At 39.1% G+C, this 16763-nt stretch overlaps 1 protein-coding gene across 1 annotated transcript in view; it reads right to left on the bottom strand.

The window, feature by feature from the left end:
- Nucleotides 1-16763, bottom strand: part of LOC124804706 (dmX-like protein 2) — a 327684-nt gene that overhangs the window by 117750 nt on the left and 193171 nt on the right. The window contains exons 41-42 of the mRNA XM_047264965.1: nt 8439-8675; nt 7562-7726 (exon numbers count right to left, since the gene is read on the bottom strand). Of these exons, the coding sequence (XP_047120921.1) occupies nt 7562-7726; nt 8439-8675 (402 nt within the window). The remainder of the gene's footprint in view (nt 1-7561; nt 7727-8438; nt 8676-16763) is intronic.

The following is a 16763-nucleotide window of genomic DNA, read 5'->3' as shown; positions in this document are numbered from 1 at the left end:
GTGTACTGCACCTGAGAAAAGCTGCTGGTTGCATGATAGCAAAATTCTTCTCTTCTCCATACAATGATGTGCACAACTTAAAGATGAAAGTAACTTTTGCATGATGTGTCACTACCAAGTAACACCGCCCAGGAAACTTGGACCTTACACAGAAGGAGCTGCAACAGTACAGTACAGTACAGTACAGTACAGACGGTAACTGGAAGAAATACGCCATGGAATAAACAGAAATGACAGCTTTATTTAAAGACTATAATTACACTTAAGTTGCTGTAATTTATGACGTTCCCCTGGACATTACAAAGGTGGAATATGATCCTGAATAGAGTGTGTGATCACCACAGATGGCAATGCATGCTCTGCAATGTGCTCCCACACTAACCACTATGTTGGTAAGCACTTCTTGTGTTGGAGCATTCCATTACTCCACCAGTGTGGTTGACAGCTACTGGGTGTTCATTGGTGTCTGCAGATCTGCTGCAATATGTCTACCTGATGCATCACACACATGCTTGATGGAATTTAAGTTGGAGGAATTGGCAGGCCACTCAATTCACCGAATATCCTCTCTTCCCAAGAGCTCGTCCATTTGCGCAGTTTAATGCGGTCGCGCATTGTCATCTAGCGAAAACAAAGTCAGGGTTGAATGCACACCTGAAAAGAGCACATGCTGAAGGAGTATAGTGTCAGAATAACATTGATCTGTGAGTGTGCTGTGTTTAAAGATCTGGAGGTCAGTACACCCAAGCAATTTTATGCCTCCCTACACCATAACAGCTGGACTACCAAAATGATCATGTTTGACAATGTTCCTGGTTCCATTCCAGACTGCAATAGATCCAGAAACATTGTCGAACATGATTGTTTTGATGGTCCAGCTGTTATGATGTGAGGAGGCATAATATTGTTTGGGTGTCTGACCTCCAAATCTTTGTACACTGTACAGTCACAGATCAATGTTATTGTGACACTGTATTCATTCCCCATGTGTGGTTTTTTCACAAGTACATTTGGCACTGACTTTATTGTAATGGATTACAGTGCATGATCAAATTGAACAGTATAGGTGAAGGGAACTTCTGGAATGAAAAGGTATTCGGTGAAGTGACGGCCTGCCCATTCACCCAACTTAAATCCTGTTGAATAGGTGCGGGATACACTGGGGAGACATATTGCAGCACTTCTACATGCATCAATGATCATCCAGCAGTTGTCAACTGTGCTGGTGGAGCAATGGCAAGGCCTACAACAAGAACTCCTGAGCCATCTTGTGGCCAGCATGGGAGCAAGTTGCAGAGAGCACACTGCTGTCTGTGGTGGTCACATACACTATTAAGAACCATGTCCCACCTTTCACGATTTCTAGAGGACCGTCGTGAACTGTGGTGACTACAGTGTAATTATTGTCTTTGAATAAAAGTGTCATTTCTGTTCATGTCATTGCATCTTTCTTTCAATTACCTTCTGTATTATACGGTAGCATTTCTTTTTATGTAAGGTCCAACATTCACAGAGCTACATTACTTGGCAGTGACATGTCTTGTGAAAGTTACTTTCATTCTTAAGTTTTGCACACCAGTTTATGTGGCTTATATGTAACACTGTGAGGTATCATGAGGACGACGATGATGATGATGATGATGATGATGATATTGATTATGATTTTGGTTTGTGGGGTTCAACGGTGTGATTATTAGCACCCATACAAATTCTCAATCTTTTCACTGTCCAGTCTTGACATTTTCCTGAATGGTGATGAAATGATGATGACAACACAAACACCCAGGCCCTGGGCAGAAAAAATCCCCTACATGCCTGGGAATCTGACATGTGATCCCATGGTCCAGAGGCAACAATGCTACCCACTAGAATATGAGCAGCAGACTGCAAGGCATACTTTCTTTGGACATTCAAACAATGGAAAATCCAGGATGGAATGTAACAATATTATGAAAAGGAAAGTTGTTACTTATCATACAGTGGAGATGCTGAGTCGCAGATAGGCACAACAGAATGTCACAACTAAAGCTTCTAGCCAGTAAAGCCTTCATCAATAATAACACTAACACACACACACACACACACACACACACACACACACACACACACACACACACAGGCGCAAATGCAACTCACACACAAGTTTGTGTGTGTGTGTGTGTGTGTGTGTGTGTGTGTGCGTGCGTGCGTGCGCGCACGCTTTGTCTAATTCTGAAGAAGGTCTTTTGGCCAAAGAGTTACTTGTTTCACAATCCGGTGTATTATGAGTAGTAATCCATTATTTTGATAATATGGTCAAAAGAAATAATGACGTTTATTCTGCACTCCCTATTTTTCCAAGTAATTTTCTTCCTGTTCTATGGCCTTTCTCTAGTGATACCCAAGTGCATGTATAAGCTGCGAGTACTACTTTTTGTTCTGGTCATGAAGCCATTTCTTCACTGTGTCAATTCCCGCTTTATCATCTTCAAAATGTCTTCCAAGAATGGCATTCTTTACTGGTCCTAACAAGTGGAAGTCTGATGGAACTAGGTCAGGACTCTAGGGCAAATTGCTTAGCACTGTCTAACTCTGTTTAGTGATATGTTCGAAGGTTCTCAAACTTTTATAAGGCCGAGCATTGTCATGTTGAATCAAACAATCACCTGGCTTGTTACAATGCTGAAGTTGCTGGAAGCACTTTTTGACTTTTGTTAGTGTGTTCCCATATGGACAGATAATAAACCACTTCAGTTGTAAATAGTTTAATAGGTTCAATTATGACCAGTTTTGGACGATTATAAGCCGATGTTCAGGTGAACAAGACTCCAGTAAGAAAATGGAAAAACTATGAGAGACCGTATACCACTTAACACGTTTGTTACCATAATAGTGGGAATTCACTGCCAGCTGGGAATCTGAAGTTGATAAGGTCAGGTTAGTCAGAAAGAAACATGAGTGTCATAACAGGTAACCAACAAAATTATGTAAAGAAGTGAGGATCAAGCTGACATCTGCAAGTATGATATGGTATAATGCTGTGATACAAGCCAACTGTGAACAGAAACTGGCAACCATTGTACAGCAAGGGAAAGTAAAGCCATCTAGTGGCGAATAGCTTCAGAGCTGACTACGCCGATTGTTAACAAATGGTAGATACAAATACGTAACTGAATAAACAATGGTTAGATGTACACTGTCAAAATACAATTAACAAAAAATAATAATAATGTGAAAATTATGTACACGTTAAATGTAGTGATAATTGAATATCCACCAGGAGAAATAGTACCAGCTGGCAATGACAATTACAGGAACGTGCAGCTGTCTTGTGCCCGCAACCTGGTGGCCAGTGTGCGGCTGCCACACGCCTCATGGTGTAAGTTCTCTTACATTGTTCATTGATTTTCTCTTAGTTTTTTTCCTCTGACTGGTCACGACTTTACGTAATTTTGTTGATTATCTGTTTTGATTATCTGTTGTGACACCTGTGTTTCATCCTGACTAAGCTGAACATAGCAACTTCATAATTACAGTTGGTCAGTGAATTCCCACTATTAACAACAAACAAGCGTTGAATGGTATGTTGTTGTTGTTGTGGTCTTCAGTCCTGAGACTGGTTTGATGCAGCTATCCATGCTACTCTATCCTGTGCAAGCTTCTTCATCTCCCAGTACTTACTGCAACCTACGTCCTTCTGAATCTGCTTAGTGTATTCATCTCTTGGTCACCCTCCATGATTTTTACCCTCCACACTGCCCTTCAATGTTAAATTTGTGATCCCTTGATGCCTCAGAACATGGTATAGAATGGTATATAATTTCTTATTATAGTTTCTCCATCTTCCTACTACAGTCTTGTTCAGCTGAAGATGGGCTTATAACCGAATGAAACCGATTGAACTGAACCAATAAACTATTTACAACTGAGGTGGTTTATTACATGATTCTACGATATTCAGCTGCGTATATCCTGTTAAACAAATGTTGTTCCCATATTGTTCAAAATTAATGGTGCTGCCTCTCAGCATTAACAAGCTGCATCTTGACATGTGTGAGAGACGCAGATGGCCTCTCCGAACAATCCACGTACTTTCACAACAAGCAACAACAATGATCATAATAAATTCGAGAAGACTTCAATGGCAGGCCATCAAAGAAGAATAACTGGTTCAACAATATTCACGCAGAAGCCATTTGGCAGGAGACGAAGGGGAGACCCAGAATAATGGCTCTGAGCACTATGGGACTTAACATCTATGGTCATCAGTCCCCTAGAACTTAGAACTACTTAAACCTAACTAACCTAAGCACAGCACACAACACCCAGCCATCACGAGGCAGAGAAAATCCCCCAAACCCAGAATAAAATGGATACATGAAACTGAACTATGTACAACACAATGATCATAAATAATTGGCAGGAAGTAGCACAAGATGGAAGCATTTGGAGGAAATATTGACATGGGAGCTTCAAGTCCCACAGAAGACAAGAAGAAGAAGAAGAAGAAGAAGAAGAACAAGAAAATAATAAAGAAAACAATGAGGCAATTTTCAAAAGAACATATTTAATTCTTTTAAAAAGGAAAAACTTCTTTTAATTTTTAAATTCTCAGATGTTCACGATCCTCTGCTCTGAAAACAGTACAATATCAATTTTGAGTATTGGAAATTAAAAGTTTGTACACAATTTATGAGCTACCTTATTAAATTTATGTCACGTTTTTGTTGATTGTGGTGTTCTTCAGTCCAAACACTGGTTTGATGAAGCTTTCCTAAGGTATTCGGTGCAAGTGTCTTCATGTTCATGTAACTACTGGAATGTACATCCTGCTGACCTACTAATGCTTCTCAAACCTTGGTCTCCTTTCAGAATTTTCACCCAACACAATTCCCTCACAATTAAACTAATTAGTCCTTGATGCTTCAGCATGCATCATATCAAACAAGCACTTCTTTTACACAAAGTGTGTTATGAATCTCGTTTCTCCCTCATTCACTTTGATGCCTCTTCTTTAGTCATTCAGTCTACCCATCTAATCTTCAGTATTCTTCTGTAGCAAAACACCTCAAAAGCTTCCATTCCCTTCTTGTCTGTAGTGTTTACTGTTCAGGTTTCATTTCCATACAAAGCTATGTTCCACATAAATACCTTCAGAAAAGACTGCCAAACAATAAACTTATATTAGATGCTAATGAACTCATTTCTTCAGAAACCCTTTTCTTGGAACTGCTGTCTGCATTTTATAGCTCCTCTATGCCAACCATTACATGTTATTTTACTGCCCAGGTAGCAAAATTTATCTACCACCTTTAATCTCTCATTCAGTAATCCAATTCCCCATCGTCACTTGATTTAATTCCACTGCATTTAATTATCATTGTTTCATTTCTGTTGATGTTCATCTTACTTTTTCAAGACACTATCCACTGTTTTCAATTGATCTTCCAACTCCTTTGCTATCTCTTATAGAACTAGAACATCGGCAAACAAAGTTTTTATTTTTTCTTCCTCTCCAAATTTCTGTTTGGTTTTTTTTACTTCTTGCTCAATATATATACTGGATAAAATTAGGGACATGCTAAAACATTCCTGACTCAACTAATGCTCCCCTTTCAGGCCATTCAATGGTTATAATTGCAGTCTGGTATCTGACCCCTGCTACCTTCAGAATTTCAAAGACTATAGTCCGTTCAACATTGTCAAAAATTGTCTCTAAATTTACAAATGCTATAAACATAAGTTTGACTTCTTCAATCTATCTTATAGGATAAGATGAATTGTCTCGTATGTTACTGCACATTTCTGTAACTCAAACTGATTTTCTTTGAGGATGACTTCTGCCATTCTTCCCATTAAACTGTCAATAATTCATGTTACAATTCTACAGTAATGACTTGAAATTTGATGGTTCAGTGATGTCCATCCCTGTCAGGACTTTATTTCACTGGACATGAAATGATTACATTCTTCTTGAAATCTGGTGGTACTGATAGTAGCTTACACAAATTCCTATTTCCTTAGACCTACTACATTACTCTTATTTGATATTCTGTTGTTGCCCATCTACTGACATAAGCAAGTCTGTTCTGTCTACCACTCTGATTCACTCATTTCCACTGTTTCAGACCTCAATCTACACATTTTCCTTTCCAAATTCCTTAAACCACCTATCCGATTAAGGGAGCTAATGTTCTACACTCCTACCTATGTATTTCTTCTGATGACAATATCCTCCTGAGTAGCTGTGGCCGAAGATCTTAATGGAGGACTATTTTACCTGCAAAATATTTTAATCAACAGGATGCCATCACTGCTAAACCAAACAGTAGAGCTGCAGGTCCTCTGGAAAAGAAATGGCTGTAATCCCCTCCCCTGATTTCAGCTTTTCACAGTACCAAGACAGCAAGGCCAAGCTGGCTAATGTTACAAATCCAGATCAGCCAATCAATTTTATGTTGTTCCTAGCCAGGAACAATAGTTCATTTTGACACTCAATTACTTCACTTCTGGACATTAAACTCATAAACTGATCTGTAGTCAGTGACTGGAATGGCACCTTTCATGTGAGCCTCTTTATGTGTTGCATTCAGCACTTCTTTCTGTTTCTTTCAATTTCACAGCTACTTTTACATAAGTAGAGATCTGGAGTGCAGATGTAATTCGAAAACAAAGGATAGCAAAAGGGTTTCTTCTAAAATAACAATTTACTTGCTATGCAAAAGTGCACTAACATTACTAACAGAAATCTCTTGTCAAGAAATGGAAATAAAATCTGGCTACATGACACAAACATTTGGGTTGCACCAAAGTAGGAGGTTTCATCCTGCATGAATAAAAATTTGCAGATTGATACTTTCTTACAGGCCTTCTTTTACTTTTGATGCCCCCCCCCCCCCCCCCCCCCCCCCCGCCCACACATGATGTCTATTTATGAACAATGAAATAATTAAAATTTATTTATAATATACAATTCATGTGTTTTACACAATCACAGTCATTTTACATCTTGCGATGTCATTGCAAAGCAATTTACTGTTGTAATTCATTGTCAGAAGATCTGACACGTAAATAAATTGCTCATGTACAACAGGCTAAATCACTTACTTGTGGTATGGTAAGCAACAGAGTATTTTGTCAGCTAAATGGTAACTTAAGTTTGTCAGAAACAAGTAAATCAAACGTACAAGACAATACCACAGTGCTGTCCACTTTTCATAAAGCAACTGGAAGTCAAAAAGTAAAGATAATAGCACATTTTAGTGACTTTTTGTCAGATAATATTAGTAACAACACTAGTTTATATTTTCATCATTGCTCAACTTACTCCAACTCCACAAAATTCTTGTCCATAAGCACACAAATACTAATTTTCAGAAATAAGTATATATAGACACTTTACTAGTAGTTTTCTTAGTCAAAATTAAGTGCCAGCATAGAGTCTTCTTACTTTGTTAAGTATATAATTAACAAAGCAAATCTAAATTTTTGACTTCCTCTTACTAAAAAAATGAGAATTTCTCTGAATGTTTTGAAGATTTGTCTTTCCTGAGAAATTTTGATTCATTTAGTGTCATATTACCTTTCAACCATTTTTTTCTTTTCGCAGCTCGTTGCACCTTAGCTTCAAAATCCATCTTCTCAGCCATTAGGATTTCATGAAGTGTAGGTTTTTCCCCAGGACGCATCATTGTTGGAGTTGAATTATGTTCCCGTATATCTTGGGTCGCTTCGATTATGCCCTCATCTATATTCATACCATGCAACATATAAAGGGTAAACAGCATTCAGTGGGAAGGAATGGATTGTGCATGTGAAATGCACCTGTACAGTTAATCTGTGTTTTAGCAAGGTCCTAAATTAATAAGCAAAGGAGTATGAAAGCTCTCATAACTGACAGGAGTAGTAACTGAAGGTACAACTAATAGAATCACATTCCAAAAACATTTAATGGTTAGTAAATTTCACAATTCATAACATGAGGTAAAGCTTTTATGTTAAATTTATTAATCGTCTAGCTAATAATGGTGAATTTAATTGTTTATAGCAAACAACACTAGTGAAACACAAGCAAAATGCTTTACTGTGTAACCCATAGCTGAGAAATACAAACAAGCTTCAGTACTCTGTAACTGAAAAAAGCATCAAGAAATTTTATAGACTGTTTTGGCCTTTGATAAATATAATTTTGGAATAAAATGTGATAACACGACCTTACAATTCACAGTTGTAAATTTCATGATAAATCTTCATTTTCTGCTGAAGTCTATGACATATTAACATCAGAAATGGAAATGTAAGATTTTATTCAGGTCTTTTGTTATCTACCAAAGCAAGTTGGGGCTTGGGGGTTTGCCTTAATACAATCAGCAATAAATCTTCAGGTGAGATAAAAATATAGCACTCAGTAACTTACATGCAGGTTGTTACTGTAAGTATCATTAACGGTAACAGCTTACCAGAACCTGTCAGATCTGGATCACCAAAACTGTAGTTACACAGCTGACGCAATGCCTCAACTTCACGCTCGAGCCATACGTAAAGCTGATAACGAAGCTGCCCACCATCAACTTCAAATCCTGTTGCCAATGTTGAAAGCTCTTCCATAAGGATTTTCAGGCAGGCTATGAACTTCAGCTGTTGAGCCATTATGTCCAACTGGCCACCACTAGCTGTGGTTGTCTCTACACTTTCACCTAACAAAAATCAAACATTTGTATTTATATTGTTATAATTATCGTATGAATTAAGATTTCACTAGACCAGTTTGCAAGCTTATATTCCTCTTTCAAAATCCTCTCATTATACAGAGACACAGATCGAGTTGTATAACAAATGTAAGAAAAAAAAAGCAGAAGGATAAAAAAAAAGGCTGAAACATATTGAAAGAGTATGCTGGAAAACAGTAAGAAAGAGTACCATAATGGCATAAGATGATGCAAGAGAACTATTGGATTGCTTTGGCAATTTCAGGATTTCCTTTCAGTTTTCCTTTTTAAATTTGTCAGACCTATTCTGCATTTTTATACATATAGAAATCTGCCAAATCTCACAATTAGTAAATAGTAATTTAAAATGATATATGTTGCATTAATTTCCAGATTGGTTCAATATATCAGAAAATGATTTTCAGCAAATTATAGAATGCAGAGGAGGAAGTCTTTCTTTGCATCATTAATTGTCTTAATTCTTGTATCTAATGAAGTACTATACTACATTTTCTTTTTATTTTTTTATTGGAACAAGTACCTTGTATCTTTAATGCCACTCAAAAGTTTGTGAGAAGATGTGTATAGTTTTGTAATGCTTGTTAATATTGAACAGACAGGCTGGGTCTTTCAGACAGGTGGATTTTGCTTTGAAAATATCCACAACAGTACACTACTAATCATAAAGTCATTCATTCTAGGTTTCATTTAAAGTTCCAAGTGGTCACTGCTTGTTTCACCATTCCTCTTTTCTTTCTTTTCCAGCTGATTGTTGACATGGGAAGAAACATGTTCTTGGTCTGAGAGACCCAGCCCGTCTGTTTATGTTAGCTTTTTCTGTTTATCCAATTTTCTTGTTATATTGACATGTATTTTTGTGTCATCAATGCATACAAACTATAAAATCAATGAAGAAACACGTAACCTGAGGAAGTCAGATACAGTCTATAATTCAACAAAGAATGGAGTGGCTGCAGTTGATGCAACATGTCCAGGATATACACTGATCAACTAGAGCATCACAGCCACTGACCTAACGAAATAAGCCTGTCCAGGTGATAGCACCACCATCTGGTGTGGAATGACTGCTAGTCAGACACACGCATGGTGCACATAGTATCAGTGAGTGTGCTGTCCAAGTTTAGAATGGGGAATGTGCGCGATGTATCCGAGTTTGAGCAAGGGCAGAGCGTGATGTCCCAGAGGCTCAGCACAAGTATTTTGGAAACTGGATGACTTGTCAGGGCTTGAAGGAGTGCTGTGGTGAGTTTCTTCAACACTTGGCGAAACCAAGCTAAAATCACATCCAGACATCATGGGGCTTGGTGGCCATCCCTCATTACAGGTGTCTGAACTTGTAGGCTGGGCAGACTGGTAAAACAGGACAGGCGACAAGGGGAACACCTTCTCAACACCTATACTGTGGGATGGAGACAAGCTGGCGGTGGCCCCATTATGTTCTGGGTAACATTCATGTGGCACCCATGAGTCCAGTGGAGCTTCTGCAAGATACCGTGATGGCCAAGGAGTATTGTACATTTGTTGCAGACCATGCATTCCTCTTCATGACGATCATGTCTTTCTGATGGCGTGGCGCCATGTCATAAGGCCAAGTGTGATGGAGGGGTTCAAAGAACACAATGGTGAGCTCCAATTGATGTGCTGCCCCCACCCCCCCACCCACCAGAACTTACGGGAATTAGGTAACTTTTTTGTGCAGTGTGCAGAAGTGGTGCCAACTCCCTCCAATGACCTACCCACGCATCACTGCTTTCATGCCATGACACACTGCTGCTGCTAACTGTGCCAAAGGTGGACATACCAGCTATTAGGTAGGTGGTCATAATGTTCTGGCTGATAAGTGTAGTGTTGGAAGGCACACAATACACTGGCCATTGTGCACATTTTATGCACTTTTGGACATTGTTGATATAAAGGCATCTGTACTATACAAAACAAACACAGAACTGAATATTTCAAACAGGCTATTTCTCAAGAACATTTGGTCTTACTTATTCTGGAACGTAAACAAAACAATGGATCTGTCAGACCCAACCATTTGTGACCTGATTTTTCTTCTTTTTTTCACTTGTCTGTTTGGATTACTGTAAGTGTTGACATTTATTTTGAGGGTAGCCAAGAATTGTGCTAAAATTGAAAGGCAAGGTGGCTGGAATCAGCCATCACAGCCGTAAACAGCACAAAGAGGAACTCCCATGCCAGGCTCCATCTTGTGACTGTTCAATTGTCTTCTGCAAAACTAGGAGGAAATGTGTCGTCTATTGACAGCTCACTTTTGTTTCAATTTTCCTGACCTGCAGACATGCACACCAATTAAGAGAAGTTAGACACGGTACTTGTATAACTATGGTGAATGTCAAAGAAATGCTGTCAGAACAGTACAGCATCATTGAGATATCTACTGTGATCACTACCGACTGACGTGTCAAGCATTTTCATGAATTATTAAGAAACTAGTGTGAATGTGCAGCTTGAACATCAAAAAGAAGTCGAGGACGAAGACTGTGACTGTCATAGCACTGGAAGAAGCTGCTCTGGCTACAAAGCTTATCAATCCACATGGTGTGACACACGCCAATCAATGTGGAATCAGCCAGACAAATGTCTTTATGTTTATCACAAGATTTAAATACCATCCTTTTCATCTGTCATTACATCAGCATTCTAAGGACATGTTTTTATTTTGTATAGAATTTCATTGGTTTGCTCTTCAATGTATGACAGATGATATGTTTTTGGAGTGTTCTCTTTACCAATGAAGCAACATTTACTAACCACAGTAGTATAAATATACATAACATGTACCATTGGGAAACAGAAATCCATGCTTACATCATCAGGTACGCAGCTATGTATAACTTGGCATCATAGTAAATGGGGCTGCAGGACCTCACTTCACCCCAGACATGTTAAATGTAAATATAAAGGTACACTTTCTTACAGACATTCTACTGGCACGGATGGCATCTCTGTTTCTGAGGTGACAAGAAAGCATCCTCAGGCAGGCATAAATGGAAAACTATGTGATGGACATGCAGATGTTCCACAAAAACAGTACCCTTAAACTATGATCCCCCCCCCCCTCCCCCCACACACACAATGATTCTGGCAAGCCCATTTTGACATGGTAGAAGTCAGCATACAGTTCTAATTACAAAATCTGTAGATGGCCTTTATCTATGTCATATAAAATAGGGCCAGAAGGAAATATGTTTTATTTTGGCACCACAGGCCAATTTCCTGCTGCATATAACAACTGAGGCTCCCTTGGCTTTGTTTACACCACAGCAGAAACTTTCACATGCCTTGCATTTCCTTTGTAGTATATTTCTCAAATATTTTTGCAGAAACTTTCAGCATTAACATACCTTTACACTAACCATACACTTTTACTTCGCCCTTCTCAGGTCGGTGAAATTCGGCTGACTATGGGCTGCTCCGGAATGTTTACGATTCCTGCCAACATTATCTACATAACAGTATTATGCACCATAGCAATAAGCAGCCACTGTGTGAATAGTGTTGATTCATGTGTGGTGTTGTCCCTAGTGACTGTCAATACTTTTTACGAAAATGAGTGAAGAGACTTTACTGGTACCTGGTTCTTCCAGCAACTTGCCATCAACTTTCATGTCACCTATGCATGCCTTACCTTATTACATGTTTGCTTCTTTTATCAGCTGTAAGCTGGTTGGCATGGGAGAAGGAGGTGGGGCTTGTCCGAGCAGCCAATGCACTTCCAGTATGCGCAGTGTGCAACTAGTACCCATTTTCACCTTGTGAATATCCCACAGCAGCAACTATCTTTCTTTTTTAAATTGCTATTTAATAATAGTGAGGTTTTGCGGACAATTTATGAATATAGAATACAGAGTAAGTGTGAATAATTTTAAAAGGAAAACAAATAGGACACCTCAAATCGGCAAAGCAATGTAAAGGTTCACTTGCTTTCTCTAATGATTTTTCCAAGCAGCAGTACACACTTCCACTACATTTTCACCGTGCTATTAATTCTTCTTTCTATTTTGCATTATGCACAGTAAATATGTTTCAGCCTTTTCCCTTTTATTTGTTGAATTTCGAATTTTCTTGACACTGTTGCTATTTTTAATTTGGCTAACTTATTGAGATCTCCGTACACCCAATGTTATCAGCTTGTGATTATGTCTTCCTCACTAGACCCTTGAATTTTCATGTATAATGTGCTACTAATTTTCTTAGCATGCTGCTGCTGTGGTTTTGAGTCCAGAAACTGGCTTGATGCAGCTCTCCACGATATCTATCCGGTGCAAACCTCTTCATATCTACAAAACTATCACAGCCTACATCCATTTGAACCTGCTTACTATATTCAAGCCCAGGTCTCCCTTCACCATTTTTACCCCTCACACTTTCTTCCAGCACCAAATTCAAAATTCTCTGATACTTGTATGTGTCCTATCGACTGATCCCTTCTTTTCATCAAGAAGTGCATCAAACCAAGTGTTTTCTCTCAATTCAATTCAGTACCACCCTCATTATTAATTAACCTACTTGTCTCATGTTCAACGTTCCTATGTAGAAGATGTACAACTTTGCTTCCGCCGTTTTTCCCCAACATTTGAGGCTTTAATGAAACAAATTGGTTACACATGTATCATTCAAAGTATTTTCCATCGCTGGCCACTACTTTCTCCCCTCTTTCGGGCAGTGTACAAATCCAGCGTCAAAAAAATTGTTCATCTTTTGAAGCGATCCACGAATTGATCCAATTTGTGACTTCTTCATGAGATCGGAAGTGTTGGTCAGCCAGGCCATGCGTCACTGATCTAAACAGGTGATAGTCAGAGGGAGCAATGTCTGGAGAATACAGTGGGTGGGGTACGATTTCCCATTTTAACGTTTCCAAATACGTTTTGACCTCTTTTGCAACGTGGGGTCGAGCGTTGTCGTGCTGCAAAGTCACTTTATCATGCCCCTCGCTGTATTGCGGCAGTTTGCCTTTTAATGCTCTGTTCAAGTGCATTAATTGTGTTTGATAATGAGCACCTGTGATTGTTTCACTTGGTTTTAACACCTCATAGTACACGAAGCTGAGCTGGTCCCACCAAATGTAGAGCATAATCTAGGAGCCGTGAATATTCGGTTTGGCCATCGACGGGGCAGGGATATCCCCATGATTTTTTGCGTTTAGGATTATCGTAATGAACCCACTTTTTGTCCCCAGTCACAATGCGATGCAGAAATCCCTTCCATTTTTGCCTCTGAAGCAACTGTTCACAAACACCGTTCAACGTTTCTTGGTTTCAGCTCACATCGGACCAAAGTTCCTTCTTTCTGAGTCAGGCCCATAGCCTTGAGACATTTTGAAATGGCTTGCTGTGTCACTGCCACTAATCATGCCAATTCTTCTTGAGTTTGACGCGGGTCTTCACTCAGCAATGTCTCCAATTCTGCATCTTCGAAAACATTCTCTCTTCCACCAGTATGATGGTCTACTATATCAAAGTCACCTTTCTTGAAGTGTTGAAACCACTCACGACACATTATTTCACTAATAGCACCATTACCATATGTACTTGAGAGTATTCGATGAGACTCAGCCGCTGTTTTCTTCATATTGAAACAAAACAGTAACACCTCATGCAAATGACAAGAATTAGGCTCATAAACTGACATTTTCAATCAAGAACAACTTTATGACGCAGACACAAATTGACTAATGTTTGAATGAGGTAATGTTGACCGTGGTCCAAGCTAATTTCCTGACGTCTGCGATCTGTTTCTTTCGATCGCTACCTACCGTTGTCACCACCTATCGGCAAACAGCGGAAGCAAAGTTGTACACCTTATAGTATCACATTTTAAAAGCTTCTATTCTTTTCTTGTCTGAGTTGATTATTGCCCACATTTTACAAATTTACAAAGCTACAATTCATACCAATATCTTCAAGGAAAGATTCCGTAACACTTATATTTATATTTGAGTGTTGTACATTTTATTAAAACCTTTGTTTTGCTATTTTCGAAAGCTTTCTCTAAATCTACAACTGCTATAAATGTAGGTTTTCCTTTCTTCAGTCTATCTTCTAACATAAGTAGGAAGGTAGTGTGGCCTCATATATTCATACATTTCTTCTGAACTGAAACTTGTCTTTCCGGAGGTCGGAGTGATGATGCAGGGTGTTTTTCTGTATCAGTTATTGCAGCAATGACATACAGTACATACACATCTGAGCTTATCGATTTTAAGTATTAAAAAACAAATGCAACACTTACATGTATGATTTTAATTTTTCTTAGAAGTAAAAATGTGTTCACTTGTTTGTTTTTAATGTTTCATGAGCAGCATAGCACCAAAGTCACAGTCAAAGGGATCTTCAACCTTGTACAAAATGTTTTGTCACTGGACATAGACTTCAGACAGACAAAGATCACACACAAGAAGAAGATGCCGCAAACTTCCCTCAGATGCTACGGTCTGTGTTTTTAAATCAATGCAAAACTGTATCAAAATGTTAAATGAAACGATTTATGTTCAGTTCTGAGATAGGCACACTTGCTGACACATGTATATTAAAGTCATGGTGTATATGCAAACAAGACGAAAAATTTTGCAGATGGTCAGATTAAAAATACACTTTTTCCTGAGTGAAAATACACTATACCCCAGGCGAAAGTAGATCTTTTCCTGTGTTAATTGACAATACACTGGATGGTCATAATTAAATTTATCCTATTTAACATGTTATAACACAGAAACTAATTATTGAATGAGTACCAAACTTGGCAGCATTAATGTCAAGGACACGGTGAAGATAAATAAAGCACAATCAATCAAATTGAAACAATTTTTACGTGCTGCAATGGTTCATTGCACCATTACATACCGGTACCATACTGCTACGAAAGGGGCTCTATATGGTGCCCATCAGTGTCCAGATGAGTCTGAAAGAGACGACTGCATTCCACACAGCAGAATGAAGCACGTCTGTACATATGCTGGCTACCTCTCTTGATATGCTGTGCTTCAAATCAGCACATGTGTGAATGTCTGCTTGGGAAACCTTGTCCTTCAGGTAACCCCACAACCAGAAACCACAGGGAGTGAAATCAGGTGATCATGCTGGCCAGCATTTGGAAATGATCGGCTGACAATTCGATTGTTTCCAAATGTGTTTCAGAGAAGCAGGTGAACTTCATGAGCGATGTGTGGTGGGATCCAATCTTGCATGAAAACTGGTGAGTTCAATGTGTCTCTCTCCTGCAGGTTGGGTAAGACATGCTAGTGAAGCTTATCACAGGAAAGATGGCCTGTCACACTGCATGTCTTTGGTTCTTGAGCACCAACCTGTTCAAAGAAGAGTGGGTCAATGATGAATGTAGCCATGAAGCCACACCATACAGTAACACATTCACCATTCAGAGGAACTTCACTCACAGTGACTGGAGGTGAAGATCCTCACACTCATCAATTATCTGCGTCCATCTAACCATCAGAAGAAAATGAGCTTCGTCTGTTCATAGGATGGTCCAGGGCCAGTCCTCATCAGAAAGTGGAGAGCAAAGTCAAAACCATGTTGTGCGTCCTGTGGTGCAAGCTGCTGTATGATATGGATCTTGTACAGGACCATTTGAGAACCGTCAATTAAGACTCATTCCACAATTGCCATAGGCACCAAGAATATATGGTGTACCACAGGTCCACAAAGAAGTCTTTCCTTCATGGTCGATAGTGAGTAGTTTTAACTCACCGACCTACAAACTAGCAAAAGAAAAGGCTCCAAAGCGTACATGTCTAGTAAGGCACACAGATTCAAATGTCAAGGACTCCGCCCACTTTTTAGCATTTCTGAAAGAAAAGCATGTCTCGGGTAACGATCTATTGGTCAGTTTTGACATGAAGTCTTTATTCACAAATGTAACTGTGATGGACACCATGAACATCTTAGAGGAACACAAAGCAACTGACATCTGCGAGCTGGTACACCACCGTTTGAAGACAACGTATTTCAGGTGGAAAGGGGATTTGTATGAGCAGATGGGCGGTGTATCTATGGGTTCCCTTCTATCGCC

Source organism: Schistocerca piceifrons, chromosome 7, assembly GCF_021461385.2.
Source record: "Schistocerca piceifrons isolate TAMUIC-IGC-003096 chromosome 7, iqSchPice1.1, whole genome shotgun sequence".
Taxonomy (NCBI): domain Eukaryota; kingdom Metazoa; phylum Arthropoda; class Insecta; order Orthoptera; family Acrididae; genus Schistocerca; species Schistocerca piceifrons.
Note: the sequence above shows the minus strand (reverse complement) of the source record. Positions and strands in the feature narration are given on the sequence as shown.